The sequence below is a fragment of the Canis lupus genome, chromosome 32 (genome assembly GCF_048164855.1).
Source record: "Canis lupus baileyi chromosome 32, mCanLup2.hap1, whole genome shotgun sequence".
In the NCBI taxonomy this organism is placed as follows: Eukaryota; Metazoa; Chordata; class Mammalia; order Carnivora; family Canidae; genus Canis; species Canis lupus.
The window spans coordinates 40,203,821-40,220,195 of record NC_132869.1 but is presented as its reverse complement, the minus strand read 5'-3'; the positions used below and the strand labels follow the sequence as shown (position 1 = coordinate 40,220,195).

The following is a 16,375-nucleotide window of genomic DNA, read 5'->3' as shown; positions in this document are numbered from 1 at the left end:
CAGGAGAGGTTTCTGGGGGTAGAATAGAACATCAAAATGTTCTATTTCTTTTATTTTTATTTATTTATGATAGGCACACAGTGAGAGAGAGAGGCAGAGGGAGAAGCAGGCTCCATGCACCAGAAGCCCGACGTGGGATTCGATCCCGGGTCTCCAGGATCGGGCCCTGGGCCAAAGGCAGGCGCCAAACCGCTGCGCCACCCAGGGATCCCTGTTCTATTTCTTAGACACAAATTTTCAGGGTTTTTTTAAAAAAGATTTTATTTATTCATGAGACAGAGAGAGGCAGAGACACAGGCAGAGGGAGAAGCAGACTCCATGCAGAGAGCCCAATGTGGGACTCCATCCTGGGACTCGATCGTGGGACTCCAGGATCATGTCCTGAGCCGAAGGTGGCGCTAAACTGCTGAGCCACCAGGGATTCCCCCAAATTTTCAGTTTTAAAATAAGTCATGGGGATGTAACATAGCATGGAGACTATAGCTAATAATACTGTATTGCATATTTGAAAGTTGCTAAGAGAGTAGATCTTAAAATTTCTCATCACAAGAAAAGAATCTTTGTAACTATGCATGCTGATGGAGGTTAACTAGATTTATTTGGGGATTATAATATATACAAATATTGAATCATTTTGTTGTATACATGAAACTAATATAGTATTATATGTCAATGACACTTCAAAACATGTTTCTTTTTTTAAAGATTAATTGATTGAGGGATTTAAGTAATCTCTACACCCAACATGACACTCAAGCTCACAACCCCAAGAGTCATGTGCTCTTCTGAGTGAGCCAGCCAGGTGCCCCAAAATGTTCTATTTCTTAACCTGGACAATAAATATATGTGCTTCATTAGTTATTCCGGAATGAGAACTGAACTACAATGACATACCATTACACAGACACTAGAGTCCCTAAAACTATAAAAAAGGTATGACAATACCAATGTTAGCAAAAATGTAGAGCAACATGACTATCAAACAGAGTTGATGGAAAAGCAAAATCATATGACTACTGTGAAAAACAGTACAACAGATTCTTAGGAAGTTAAATACTCATTTACCATGCAACCCAGCAATTCAACTCCTAGGTTTTACCTAAGAGAAATTAAAACATCTGTTCACATAAACACTTGTATACAAATGTTCATAGCAGCTTTAGTCATAATTAACCCAAATTGGAAATAACCCAAATATTCATCAATAGATGAATGGATAAACAAATTGTGCTACATTTATAAAATGAAATTCTAAAGATTTTATTTAGTTATTCTTGAGAGAGAGAGAGAGAAAGAGAGGCAGAGACACAGGCAGAGGGAGAAGCAGGCCCCATGCATGGAGCTCGACATGGAACTCAATGCCGGGTCTCTGGGATTACTCCTTGGGCTGAAGGCGGTGCCAAACCACTGAGCCACCCGGGCTGCCCTATAAAATGAAATTCTAACCAGCAATAAACATTATGCTGAATAAAGGAAACCAGACGAGAAAGAGTACCTACTATATAATTCCATGTGTATCAATTGTTAGCAAAAGCAAAACTAATCTGCAGTGACAGAAAGTAGAGCAGAAAGAAAGTGGTTGCCTGGGAATGGGTGGGCATGAGAGAATTTTGGAGGGTGAGAGATAAGTTCCATGCTCATAATAGGTGCCTTATACACTTGTATACATCTATCAAAACTCTGTGAACTGGGCAGTCTGGGTGGCTCAGCTGTTTAGCGCCGCCTTCAGCCCAGGGCCTGATCCTGGAGACCTGGGATCAAGTTCTATGTCGGGCTCCCACATGGAGCCTGCTTCTCCCTCTGCCTGTGTCTCTGCCTCTCTCTCTGATGAATAAATAAATAAAATATTAAAAAAAAAACACACAAAACCTTCAAAACTCCATGAGCTCAATGAGTATATTTTACTGTAACTAAAATTATTTTCCAAAAAGCCAATGACAATTCAAGAAAAAAAGATTTCAATAAGCATTCAAAGATTTAATATTCTTACTCTAGAAAGATAATGCCAATAATACCAATAACAAAACCCCAGTGTCCCAACAGAAAATGTGAAAGACATTGTGGATTTCCAGAATGCTGAAAAGCTTGTAGAAACACCCAAGCACTGACAGCTTTCAATCTTAGAAAGGATGTATATGTGAATCCAATGCTTTTCAACATTTCCTTAATCACAAGATAACTGATATATTTTTTCCAGAATGATAAAGTAAGGCTCACATATAAAAGGCTATGACTTAGCAAAAAGTGAGTTTTGCTAGAACCTGGCAAAAACCAATGTCATCAGATGAGAGAGAGGAGACTCTGCTGAGATTCACTGTATCTACTGCAGTCATGTATGGTCACCTCACTTCTAATAAGATTCTATTCCCACTGCCAATTAAGCAAGTAACTGTAACTCCAGCGCATAGTAGTATGCTTTCTCCTTCCACCCACCTGAAATGCATCCATTGCCATCAGAAGTGAAATTGGCACAGATACACCACCACCCTTGTTAAACAAGTTTGGAACTGGAAGGAGTGTCGGGAAGGCAAGCGAGGGAACTGCTGCCTGAGGAAGCCTGGGAGGAGATGAGAGAAATTGCAGCAGCTGTGTGAGTTGTTTTTTCTGGAGTAGTCATAAGAGTGGAGTTCACGGACTGTTCTCTTACTTAATGACAAGTTGAGCCCAATCGGTAATTTAAGGGAGGAAAGGCAAGAGAGTCCAATATGTAAGTCTCGGATGTCTCATTAATGAAGTCACAGGTTCCCAAAGGCAGCAAAGGGAGATAGGGGAGGTATGGTGGAGGACGCCCTTCACATGCCTCTTAAACGGGTAGTCAGCAACTTTTCAGGCCAGTACTGCATAGGCGCTGAAGTTTATTTAGATGTGGGAAAGTATAAAAATAGAGCAGAGAAATGCTTTAACTCTTACTAACCCAATTCTCTCTGGAGGGGAGAGAAAAGACCAAAAACAGTGATATAATTGATGCCAATGGTTTAAATGTGGGAAGAGGGTGATGATAAAGTTATGAAGAGCTCCATCTTCCTTGACCCTTCTTGAAAAAGTGGCCAAAGACTAGTTCTAATTCGAAGAATTTAACTGTTTTAAATAATTTAAATTTAAATAACTTACAGATTTTAAAAATCTGTGCTAAGTCTCTCCTTTCAGATGATTCTTAAGCTGAGACTGTGATTTGAACAAGTATTTTTTAAACTAACGGGTTAGTGTTTAAAGTTTTCAGAGTTCACTTAAATAGGAATATAAAATTTCCACTGGTAAACAGTAAGACAATTTCTTTTTGAAGAATACTTGGACTGGGCATGAAAAGTTAAAAGGCAAACAGAACCAAATGAACTCCATCATTTCCAGGATGACCCATGTTTCCCAAGGAGACAGAATTAAAATGGTCTCAATACCAGTTTATGGTTTATGTGTTTCAGACATAGTTTTATTTAGGTGAAGACACTTGTGTTGGTTAAAAACCAGTGAAATAAAAAGGAGTGGCTGGAAATAGAGGCTAAAGTCTCAGGAAATTATTTCTAATTTCCCCCATTTGGATATCTTTAGAACATTAGCTTCCTTAGCTTCTAGGTTGGAAGGGAGATGCTGATAAAAAGTGGACTTTTATACATTTACAATTATACATAGAATATGTTTTTAACTTTAGATATATCTCAAAAGGAGTTATGAATTCTACACTTTAAAAAAAGGGTTTGGGAAACAGAAAACAGATGACACTGCACTCTGATCGGGAGCTCCAACACCAGGAGGTAAGGAGTCAACTAGGACCGAGCAAAGGGAGGAGTAATCTTGCACTGAATGGTGACTGGATGAGGGTACAGCAAGGTGCAGAACACTGTGCCCCACAAAAGCTATTCTTTGTCCCCACTCCAAAAAAGGCTCACAGTGCTCAGCCTACATCAGCCCATACTTACCCAAGCTGAAAGAAGAAACAGGGGAAAAAAGGAAAGCACATGAAACCTAGTAAAAAAGAAGCTGCATTCATCAGCTGCTGGGTGTGTATTAAATGTTTGGAGAGATATTATACATCAGTAACAACAACAAACTCTCAATTCTACAACTCAACAACAAGAAAACCCAATCAGAAAATATGCAAAGACTTGAATAGTTATTTCTCCTGCCCAAAAGCCCATGAAGATGTTCAACATCACTAACAAGTAGTGAATGCAAATCAAACCACACTGAGCTATGACCTCACAACAATTATGATGGCTACTATCCAAAAAAAGAAAGAAAGAAAGAAAGAGAGTAAAATAACAGAAAAGATATATGAAACTAGGAGCTGGTTCTTTGAAAATATATACAATATTAACAAACATTTAGCTAGACTCACCAAGAAAAAAGACTCAAATAAATAAAATTAGAAATAAAAGAGGAAACTATATGACTGATACCACAGAAATACAAAGAATTATGAGCCTACTATGAACCAAATTTGACAACCTAGAAGAAATGGATAAATTCTTAGAAACCTACAACCTACCAAAACTGAATCATAAAGAAAGAGAAAATGTGAACAGATCAACTACTAGTAAAGAAACTTAATCAATACTCAAAACTTCCCCAAAGAGGAAAGTCCAGGACCAGACAGTTTCACTGGTGAATTCTACCAAACATTCAAAGAAGAATTACTACCAATCCTTCTCAAACTCCTCCACAAAAAACAGAAGAGGGAATGCTTCTATATTCATATTATAGGCCAGTATTACCCTGATACCAAATTCAGACAAGGATGCCATAAGAAAAGAAAATTATGGGCCAGTAACATATCTATGATAAAAATATACACAAAAATCCTCAACAAAATATTAACAAACCAAATTCAGCAACACATGAAAAGGATCATATACCATACAAATGAAAATCACAGTGAAATATCACCTTATATCTATTAAAATGGCTATTATCAAAAAGACAAGAAATTACAAGCGTTGGCGACAATACGAAGAAAAGGGAACCTTTGTGTACTGTCGGTAGAAATGTAAGTCGACATAGTCTCTATGAAAAACACTGTGGAGCTTCCTCAATAAATTAAAATTAGACCTACCATATGATCCAGCAATTCTACTTCTGGATATTCTATCTAAAGAAAATGAAAATATATATGTACCCCATAATCATTGCATCATTAATAGCCAACATATGGAATCACCCTAAGTGTCCATTCAGTGGATGAATGGATGAAGAAAATGTCACACATACACACAATGGGCTATTAATCAGCCATAAAAAAGAATCCTGTCATTTGCAATAACATGGATATACCTAAAAGGAATTACACTAAGTGAAATAAGTCTGACAGAGAAAGACAAATACCATATGACCTCACTTATATGTGGAATCTAAAGCAAAAACAAACCAACAACAACAACAAAAAAAACAAGCTCACTGATACAGGGAACAGACCAGTGGTTGCCAAAAGTGGATACTGTTGGGGGTGACAGGGTGGGGGCAGGGAATAAGCAAAGGGAGTCAAAAGGTACAAACTTCTAGTTGTAAAATAAATAAGTCATGGAGATGTAATATACATCATGGTGACTACAGTTAATAATACTGTATTGCATATTTGATAGTTGCTAAGAGAATAAATCTTGTAAGTTCTCATCACAAGAAAAATATTTTTTGCAGCTATATAAGATGACATATTAAGTAGATAGTTGTAGTGATCATTTAGCAGTGTATACAAATATCAAATAATTATGTTAACCTTAAACTAATATAACGTTATGTCAGTGACACCTTAACGAAAGAGACAACAACAAAACAACAAGCATTAGAGTAGAAATTGGAACCCTTGTGCAAGCTTAGCTGGGGTATAAAATAGTGTATCCACTGTGGAAAAAAGTATGGCAGTTCCTCAAAAAATTAAGATAGAATTATTATAGGATCCAATATCCCACTTCTAGATATATACTCCAAAAAACTGAAAGCAGGGTCTCATGGAGATATCTATATACCCATGTTCATAGCACTATTAGTCACAAAGGGCAAAAAGTGGAAACAAACTGTCTACTGACAGATAAATGGATAAATAAAATGTGGTATATACATACAATGGAATATTATTCAATTTCAAAAGGAAGGAAATTCTGATACTTGTTTCAACTGGATAAACCTTGAGAAAATTACACTAAGTGAAATAAGTCATCACGAAAAGACAAAAACTACATGATTCCACTTGTATGAGGTGCCTAGAGTAGTTACATTCATGGAGATAGAAAGTAGAATGGTTGTTGGCAGGTGATGGGCTGGAAGTAGGGAGCTACTATTTAATGCGTAGAGTTTCAGTTTTGCAAGATTAAAAGACTTCTGGAGATGGACAGTAGTGTTGGCTATACAATAATGTGAATGTACTTAATACCGGTGGACTATACACTTAAAAAGAGTTAAAATGGTTACTATTAAACTATAAAAAGTTTTGTTATGTGTATTTTACCATAATTAAAAACAAATTTTAAAAGCCCAAAATAGGCAAGGGAGAATCTGTTCAAAATGCCAAGACCAGAAAGAGGAAACCATTTGAGCTCAAGTCCAAAGTAGATTGAGGATGGGGCAAAGGTCTCCCTGCCTTGTTGCCATACTAACCCTCCACGAGAAATAATAAGAGAATGGCCCAGTGGTGAGTATGCATGGAGCCCTCTGACAGTGACATCATCACGTAAGTGCAGGTGCCAACTGAACAAGCAAAATGGAAACCCATGGTATTACTGTACACCAAGCTAAATTTAATCTAAAACATTAAGATCCTATGGACCTCAACAGGAGATGACAATGAGAAAACTATGAAGTTTAAGGGAAATTATGTTTAAATAGCTGCCAGGTCCAAGCAAAAAACCCAAAGCCTTGTTGGCCTATTTGGATTTCTACAAAAATGTATCACAGAGGGAGCTTTTACTGGGCCATAGCCATCAGTTTCTCTGAAATAAATGACTTTTTCAGGGGTTTGTGCAGCTTCCACAAAGATTTGATAGTATAAATATAGCACATTTTAATCCATGCCAACAAATGGGTTCTTACTAAAACGGAAGTGGCTAAAACTTTCCATAGCTGTTATGTCCCTATCTTTCATGGGAAAAATTCTAAAAATATATCACACCCCAGATTAGCATGAAGGAGGAGGGTATATAAATGTAATACCAACATAAAATTGCAATTAAAATGTGTCATTATTCCAAAAGTGTTTGCTCTTCTGTTGGTTCTTGTGGAACCCAGAAAATACTATGAATAAATTGTATGAACTGATAAAAATTCTTCTTTAATTTATGGGGTCATGTTTTAATATGCATTCTTATTTTTAATCACTTTTAATCACATGTACATTATTTTAAAAATCAAATACTCCTGCAATAAAAGTAGATTCAATATGAGTATCTTAAAAAGTGTATTGCATCAACAGAACTAAAAAGGAAAGAAAAAGAAAGAAAGAAAGAAAGAAAGAAAGAAAGAAAGAAAGAAAGAAAGAAAGATTGATTCATCTCAATGGATGCAGAAAAAACATTCAACGAAATTCAACTCCTACTCATGATTAAAACTCTCAACAAACTAGAATAGAAGGGAACTTCCTCAATCTTGTTAAGGGTATCTACAAAACCCTCAACACTAACATTACACTTATTGGCGAATAGACTAACTGCTTTCCCCTAAGATCAGGATCAGGAAGGATATCAACTTTCACCATTTCTACTCAACATTGTAAAGGATGTCCTTGCCAGTGTCATGTAGGGGAAAAAAAGGAAGGGAGGCAAGGGGACAGTAGACAGATTAAAAAGAATGTAAAACTGTATTCATAGACCACAGATCATCGATATGGAAAATTCTACAAAACATCTACACAAAAAGCTATAGAACTAATGAGTGTAGCAACATCATAAGATAAAAGATCAATGTGAAAAAAAGTCAGTCGTGTTTCTACATACTAGCAATAAACTACTAGACATTGAGATTTATAAAATTCTATTTACAATAACATAAAAACTATGAAGTATTTGTGGATACATTTAATTAAATATGTATAAGATCTATTCAAAACTTCAAAACACAGCTGAGGAAAAGCATATAAGCAAATGGAATGATGGATATAAATAATTATAACATGTACACAGGTCAGAAGACTCAACATTAAGATGTCAATTCTACCCCAAATGATTTACAGATTCAAAGCAATCACAGTCAAAACTCAAGTGGAGTTGTTTTTTTTTTTAATAGGAAAGCTGATTCTAAAATTTATAGGGAAATGCAAATGACCTAAAATAGCCAGAACAACTTTGAAGAAAAACAAATTTGGAAAAATTATACTACCTGCTTCAAAAATTACGACAAAGCTGAAGTAATCAAGACAGTCTCTTCCTAGAATAAGTACTGACATATAGGTCAACAGAACAGAGTCCAGAAATATACCCACATATACATAGCAAAATTGATTTTCACAAAAGTACCAAGGTAATTCAATGAGAAAAGGCTAGTTTTTTCAACAAATAGTGCTGGAACAGTATACCTGCAAAAAAGTTAATCCAGACCCTTAACTCTCACCACACATTAAAAATTCATGGTGCCAGAAGCAGACTCTCGAAGATCCATGATCATATTCCATAATATAGTAAGTTTTCTCAATACCACATTGTCTTAATTGAGGGGAAGAAAGGGCTCTATACAAAATAATAAATATTAGTGTTATTAAATAATGCTAAAAATTTATAATGGATCATAGGCCTAAATGTAAGAGCTAAAACTTCAAAATTTCCAGAAGAAAACAGAAAAAATATTATTGCAATCTTGGAGTTGAAAAAAATTTCTAAAACAGCATAAAAAAGCATGAACCATAAAGAAAAAAAAAAAGACTTCAAAATTTTAGGCTTCTGCTCTTCCAAAGATTTAAACAAAAAGGTAAGCCACAGACTGAGATATATTTGCAGAACATATTTCTGATAAAAGAGTTGTAATAAAAAAGAACTCTTACAATTCAAATATAAAAGACAACTCAAGGGGCAACTGGCTGGCTCAGCTGGTTAAGTGTCAGCCTTTGGCTCAGGTCATGATCCCAGGTTCCTAGAACACCATCCACCTGGGCTCTCTGCTCAGTGGGGAGCCTGCTTCTCCTGCTCCCTTTGCTGTTCCCCATCTGCCCCTCCCTTTGTGCTCTCTGGCTCGGGCTAGGGCTCTCTCTCTCTCTTTCTCTCTCTCTCTCTGTCAAATAAATAAATAAAATCTTTTTTTAAAAAAAAAGACAACTCAAAAAGATTAAAAGATTTAAACAGGCACTACACTAATAAGAAACACAAACAGCAAATACAGGAAAATACAGGAATATGGGAATATGTCATTTTATTGCACTTTGTTTTGTTTTTTTTTTAAGATTTTATTTATTTATTCATGAAAGACACACACAGAGAGAGGCAGACACAGGCAGAGGGAAAAGCAGGTTCCATGCAGGGAGCCCGATGTGGGACTCGATCCCGGGACTCCAGGATCATGCTCTGGGCCAAAGGCAGGCGCTAAACCGCTGAGCCACCCAGGGATCCCCTCCACTTTGTTTTTATGCAATACTTAGCTTTTGTGCTTCTCATATACTATTTTTACAAATGGAAGGTTTATGGCAAGCCTGTGCAAAGAAAATCTATTGGTGCGACTGTTCAACAGCATTTGCTCACCTCATGTCTTTGTGTCACATTTTGGTAATTCTCACAATATTTCAAATTATTTCATTATTACCATAACTGTTAGGATGACCTATGATCAGTGATTTTTTATATTACTACTGTAATTGTTTTGGGGCGTCATGAGCCACAAGCATTAAAGTAAGACAGCAAACTTAATAAATGTGTGTGGTCTAGCTGCTCTGCTGACCAGCCATTCCCATCTCTCTCCCTCTCCTCAGGCCTCCCTATTCCCTGAGACACAACAATATTGAAATTAGGCCAACTAATAACCCACAATGAAATGGCCTCTAAGTGTTCAAGTAAAAGAGAGTCACACGTCTCTCACTTCAAAAACTAGAAATGATTAGTGAGGAAGGCATGTTTAAAGCTGGGAGAGGCCACTTGCACCAAACCTGTGGTGCAAACAAGTGGTGCCAAACAAGTTAGCCAAGTTGTGAATGCAAAGGAAAAGTTCTTGAAAGAACACTACTACTTGAGTGAGCACATGAATGATTCAAAAGCAAAATAGTCTTATTGCTGATAGAAAGTTATAGCAATCTAGATAGATCAAACCAGCCACGACATTCCCTTAAGCCAAAGCCTATTCCAGAGCAAGGCCCTAACTCTCTTCAATTCTGTGAAGGCTGAGAAAGGTGAGGAAGCTGCAGAAGTAAAGCCTGAGGCCAGTATAGGTGGTTCAGAAGGTATAAGGGAAGACAGTGTCTCCAGAATATAAAAGTGCAAGGTGAAGCAGCAAGCTATGCAGAAGATCTCTCTCAGATAATGAAGGTGGGCTACACTAAACTACAGATTTTCAGTGTAGATGAGATGGGCTTATATTGGAAGAAGATGCCATGTCAGACTTTCATAGCTTGAGAGGAGAAGCATTTGCCTGGCCCCAAAGCTTCAAAGGACAGGCTGGCTCTGTGATGAGGGGCTAATGCAGCTAGTGACTCGAAGTTGAAGTCAATGTTCATTTATCATCCAGAAATCCTAGGGCCCTTCAGAATTATGGTCAAGCTACTTTACCTGTGTCCCATAAATGGAATAACAAAGCCTGGATGATACATCTTTTTACAACATGGTTTACTGAATATTTTAAGCCCACTGTTGAGACCTACTGCTCAAAGAGATTCCTTTCAATATATTACTGCTCATTGACAATGCACCAGGCCACCCAAGAGCTATTATGGAGATGTGAAGAAGGGGATTCTAGTCTACAGAGAGGATTTTGAGGGGTTCAAGACTTGAATGAAGGCAATAACTGAAATGTTGTGAAGATGAGAAGTGGAATCAGAAGAGGAGTGCATAGATGGGACTGACTTGCAGCAATCTCATGATAGAACTTTAGCAGATGGGGAGTTGCTTCTTATGCATGAGCAAAAAAGGTAGTTTCTTCAGATGGAAACTGCTTCTGCTGAAGATGCGGTGCAGACTGTTGAAATGACAAAAAGGATTCAGAATATAACATAAGCTTAGTTGACAGAGCAACAGCAGGGTTTGAGAAGATTGGCTCCAATTCTGAAAGGAGTTCTACTGTGGGGAAAATGCTATCAAATGGCATCGCACGCTGCAGAGAAGTTGTTGGTGAAAGGAAGAGTTCATCAATGCAGCGAAGTTCACGGTGGTCTTATTTTAAGAAATTGCCACAGCCACCTCTACCTTCAGCAATTACCACCCAGATCTGTCAGCATCCAGCAGCATTTAGGCAAGACCCCCACCAGCAAAAAGATTATGACTCTGAAAACTCAGATGGTGGTTAGCATTTTTTAGCCACAGAGTATTTCTTAATTATGTACACTGTTTTTTTAAACATAATGTTATGAAAAAATATATGTAATGTTATGGCACCTATAGACCTGACAGACTACAGTGTAGTGTAAACCTAACTTATACATACACTGGGAAACCAAAAAATGCATTTGTTTCACTTCATTGTTATACTCATTTTATTGTGGTAATTTAGTACTTAACCTGCGATATCTCCAAGGTACACCTGTCAACACACAAAAAGTTGTTCAATGTCACTACTCACTATGGGAATGCAAATTAAAACATGTACCATGAGATGCCATGTCATACCCATTAGAACAGTTAAGAAGGTGACAATACCAAATCTCAGTGAGGATATGGAACAACTGGAACCTTCATACATTGTGGGAATGCCGCTTTGAAAAACCAGCTGTGCCATTTCTAATAAACACAGATGTACCATATGACCCAGTGACAGTTCCACTCTTGGGAGTTTATCAGAGAAAAATGAAAACATATGTTCATACAATGACTTGTATACAAATGGTTATACCAGCATCATTTATATTAACCACAAAAATGGAAACAACCCAAATGTCTATCAAAAGGTGAACAGTTAAGCAAATGAGGTTTATAGAGACCAGTGAATACTATTCAGTAGTGAAAAGGCAGAAACAATATGGATGAATTCCATTATGCTAAGTGGAAAAGTAGACACAAAAGACTACATATTATAGGATTTCATTTACAGGAAATTTTAGAGAAGGAAAACAATGCCAACAGAAAGCAGATCTGTTGTTAGGCAGAGGGGACTGATTAAAAAGGGTACAAGTAAACTTTGGGGGTTAATTGCAATGTTCTATATCACAATTGTAGTAGTGGTTACATGACTAAATTCATTTATCAAAACATATCAGGGGCTTCCGGGTGGCTCAGTTGGTTAAGCATCCAACTCTTGATTTTGGCTCAGGTCATGATCTCAGGATTGTGAGATCGAGCCCTGCATCAGACTCCGAGCTGGACATGGACCCTGCTTAAGATTCTCTCTCTCCCTCTGTCCCTCCCCATCCCTGCTTGCACACATGTGTATGCTCGCTCTCTCTCAAAAACAAAAACACATCAAATTGAACACTGAAGATAAGTAATTTCATGCAAGTTATACCTCAATAAAAATGAGTTTTAAAAAGTATTTAATAAAAATTTTTAAAAAGTATTATCCAATAGGGGCACCTTACTGGTTCAGTCAGTATAGTGTGGGACTCTTGATCTCAGAGTCATGAGTTCAAGTCCCATAATGGATGTGGACCCTACTTAGAATTTTTTAAAAATGTATCATCCAAACATATAAGGTATATACATATATGCAACATGCAACAAACTGCAGAGTTACCATCATATTTCTCAGTAGTGGGTCTTTGGAATTTTATAAACTTAGTTTTGTAACTGCATTGTAAAAATCATTTCATGAGGGATCCCTGAGTGGCTCAGTGGTTCAGCACCTGCCTTTAGCCCAGGGCATGTCCTGAAGTCCTAGGATCGAGTCCCACATCCGGCTCCCTGCACAGAGCCTGTTTTTCTCTCTGCCTGTGTCTCTGCCTCTCTTCTTTCTCTGTGTCTCTCATGAATAAGTAAATAAAATCTTTTTAAAAAATAATTTCATGTATGATACAAAGAAACCTCTATCAGTTTGTAACAACATTTACCACTGGTACAAACATATGGAGTAGACAAAGCACAGAGTGACCGCCTATGTCTAAGGAAGCCAAATTTCCTTAATGTCATCATTCAGCAAAGACTCATAATACCAACAGAGGAGAACTAGCTGTGGGCTAGGCATCCCCCAGTCAACCATCTGGAATATTCTTCATTTGAAGCTGAAGAAGACATCTTATCTTCTACAACTAATACAAGCCCTCACAGCGGTAAATAAAGCAAAAATGATACAACAATTGCTGCAGTTTTAAAAATCACAAAGAACACAAAGAGGTCCCTAACAAGTCACTTCACATTCAAGGATAAGGCTATACTCCACCTAAGCAGAGACATGGGTCATTGCAATGTACATCTGTGGGATGCTACCACCTTAACAGAATGTATAAGGGATTCACAAAAAATTCCTATCTTTTATATGTATAGACCTATTGATTCATGCTGCTTCTCCCCACCAGAATGATGATATTCCACAGTGATAGGGATTTTTGTTTTTGCCGTTTACTTCTAGATTTCTAACATCTAGAATAATGCCTAGCACATAATAATTGCTCAATAAATATGTTCAGTGAATAAATTATGCCTACGTTGATAATCAGTAAATACCTGTATGAATTTATTATGGCTGTATAGATATTGTTCACAAGTAAATAATATAATAATCTTCTCTTCCATGTCTTTTCTTTTAAAGTTCTTTGACTGGAAGTTGTCTTGTATTTTCATTTTTTTTTTTAATTTTTAAAGATTTTATTTATTTATTTGACAGAGAGAGTGAGCACAAGCAGGGGGAGCAGCAGAGGGAGCCCTCTGCTGAGTCCTCCTCTCAGCAGGGAGCCCGATGTGGGGCTCAATTCCAGGGCCCTGGGATCATGACTGAACAGAAGGCAGATGCTTAGCCAACTGAGCCACCCAGGCGCCATTTTCATTTTGTTTCTAATACCAATTCAAACATCAACTTTCAAGCAAAATGACTGTTATTTTCTCCCTTTTTTCTTTATTTCAAAATTTTCCTACATTATGTATTTCTTACAAAAATTTCCTACAATGTGTATATATTCGAATAAAGAAAAAACATACCTCTATAAAATTAGTTTTATAAAGGGCTATGTAAGTTAATAATAGCATGCTTCAAATTTTCCTCTACTTCCTCAAATCTATCCTTCTGCTTATGTTCTTTACCCTCTCTGAAAAACCCTCCATACATTTCTCTATAAATTCAGCCTGTCTCAACCCAATTTCCCCAGTTAGGAATCCTTTATAATACTGGTTAATCTCAATCCTTTGATCCACTTTGACTCTCAAAACAGAACCCTAAACCACTTTTGGTCAGGCAACATTCAGTATATTTTTGTATTTCCCACTGCTACAGAATATTTGATACATGCTTAATTTGCTAAACCTGATGAATTTCTGCGACCCTGAGGACACTTGAGGGTACAAAACTAATGTAAAACTACAAAGATAAAGAAATATATTTGCATATTACACTACATGCATAAAACCTACCAGCAGTGTCTGTCCTTGGGAAATGAAGAAATGACCTGATATAACGATGGTGAGAACAAGATACCCAGATTCTTCATTGGAGTCAAAAACCTTGAAAAAGAAAAAGTGAGAGAAATGTGGATAAGACAATACACTTCTGTAATACTAGTAAATGTATATCTTCTCACGCTGATCTTCCTACTCAGAATGTTCCCTTTCATTCCATTTAATCTGTAATCATTTACTTATATCTTCAAGTTTCTCCTCTATAGGGGCTAACAGTCAACTTTTTAAAAATATAACTAAAACAAATGTTTTGAAATGAAAAATATACTAGTTTAAAAATAAAAGGATGTGGGTCCTGAGCCAACCACTTTTCAGTAACATTTTAATAAGTCATTAATTATCTTTGAGCCTCAATTTCCTTTCTGTAAAGTGGGGATAATGCTTTACATTGCTGTCAGACTTTGCAGTCCTTGTTTCTTCAGTCATATAATCCATTTTTACAACCCTCAAAACCTGGTGCTTTCCTTTAGATGAGCTTTATTTAATTCATTAATGCCACTCTTAAAATATGGTGCCCAAACTGACCATAATGTGCTTGGTGTGGTCTAACTATCTCCCATTACTTGCAGTAACACAGCCTATAATCACATTAACCTTTTGAGGGGATCATCCCATTTGAAGAGTGATCTGATATTGATAAAACCTCCTGAAATTTCATCACTTAGTTGGTAAATCATACTTTCACATTCTTTACCTGAACCCAAATGTAAGATCTTGCATTTATACTCATTATATTTTATCTTGTTAGATTTGGTCTATAGTTTTAGTAGGGAATTGAGGCAATAAAATCAAAATATCAATATTATCAATCAATAATATCAAAATATCAGATACAGAAGAGGATGATTTGGGTCTCAAGTGACTACCCTGTATAGGTGGCTTTAATATACTCAAACATCCTTGCATAAATAAGATGAAATTCTGGATTCACCTCAATGCTCAAAGTTCAAAACAATGAACACATACCTACTCAAGTATATCTTTATAAGGTTACTACATTCTTTTGAGAAATAATATTTTCATAGTTTCATATGTGAGGTTTACAGCTTTATTTTTTTTGTATCTTCTTTTATTGGAGTTTGATTTGCCAACATATAACATAACACCCAGTGCTCACCCCGTCAAGTGCCCACCTCAGTGCCCATCACCCAGTCACCCCATCTCCCCCACCCACTGTCCCTTCCACTACCTCTTGTTCGTTTCCCAGAGTTAAGAGTCTCTCAGGTTTTGTCACCCTCTCTGATCTTTCCCACCTAGCTTTAATGCTCTGTTTAAACTTAAGATTTCCTACTGAGTTTTCCCTAATTTACTTTAAATTCCAACCTTAAAAAAATGCTGTTTTAGATGTCAGGGAAGGTATGCTAAACTCTGCACTTCAATGGTGGTTGCTCTGCATCTTTTCCAGTATTAGGAACTCAGTTATTTGTATGATATTCTTCCTGCCACAGTTTAAATGGACTATCTTGTATGCTTCATGACCACTTAAAATCACAAGGATAGCTAGGAGTCAAGCACAGCTTTTAAAACTAGAGCCTGGTCAACAAATTCTTTGGGAAGCAGTATGTTAGCATGACAGTTTATTTTTTTAGAAATGTAATATAGGGATCCCTGGGTGGCGCAGCGGTTTGGCGCCTGCCTTTGGCTCAGGGCGCGATCCTGGAGACCCGGGATCGAATCCCACGTCGGGCTCCCGGTGCATGGAGCCTGCTTCTCCCTCTGCCTGTGTC

The 16,375-nt window shown here is 37.0% G+C and overlaps 1 protein-coding gene across 2 annotated transcripts in view; it reads right to left on the bottom strand.

The window, feature by feature from the left end:
- REC114 (REC114 meiotic recombination protein) overlaps positions 1-16,375 on the bottom strand; it is a 102,833-nt gene that overhangs the window by 64,567 nt on the left and 21,891 nt on the right. For both annotated transcript variants that reach the window (XM_072809546.1, XM_072809545.1), the window contains exon 2: positions 14,604-14,693. In XM_072809546.1, the coding sequence (XP_072665647.1) occupies positions 14,604-14,693 (90 nt within the window). The remainder of the gene's footprint in view (positions 1-14,603; positions 14,694-16,375) is intronic.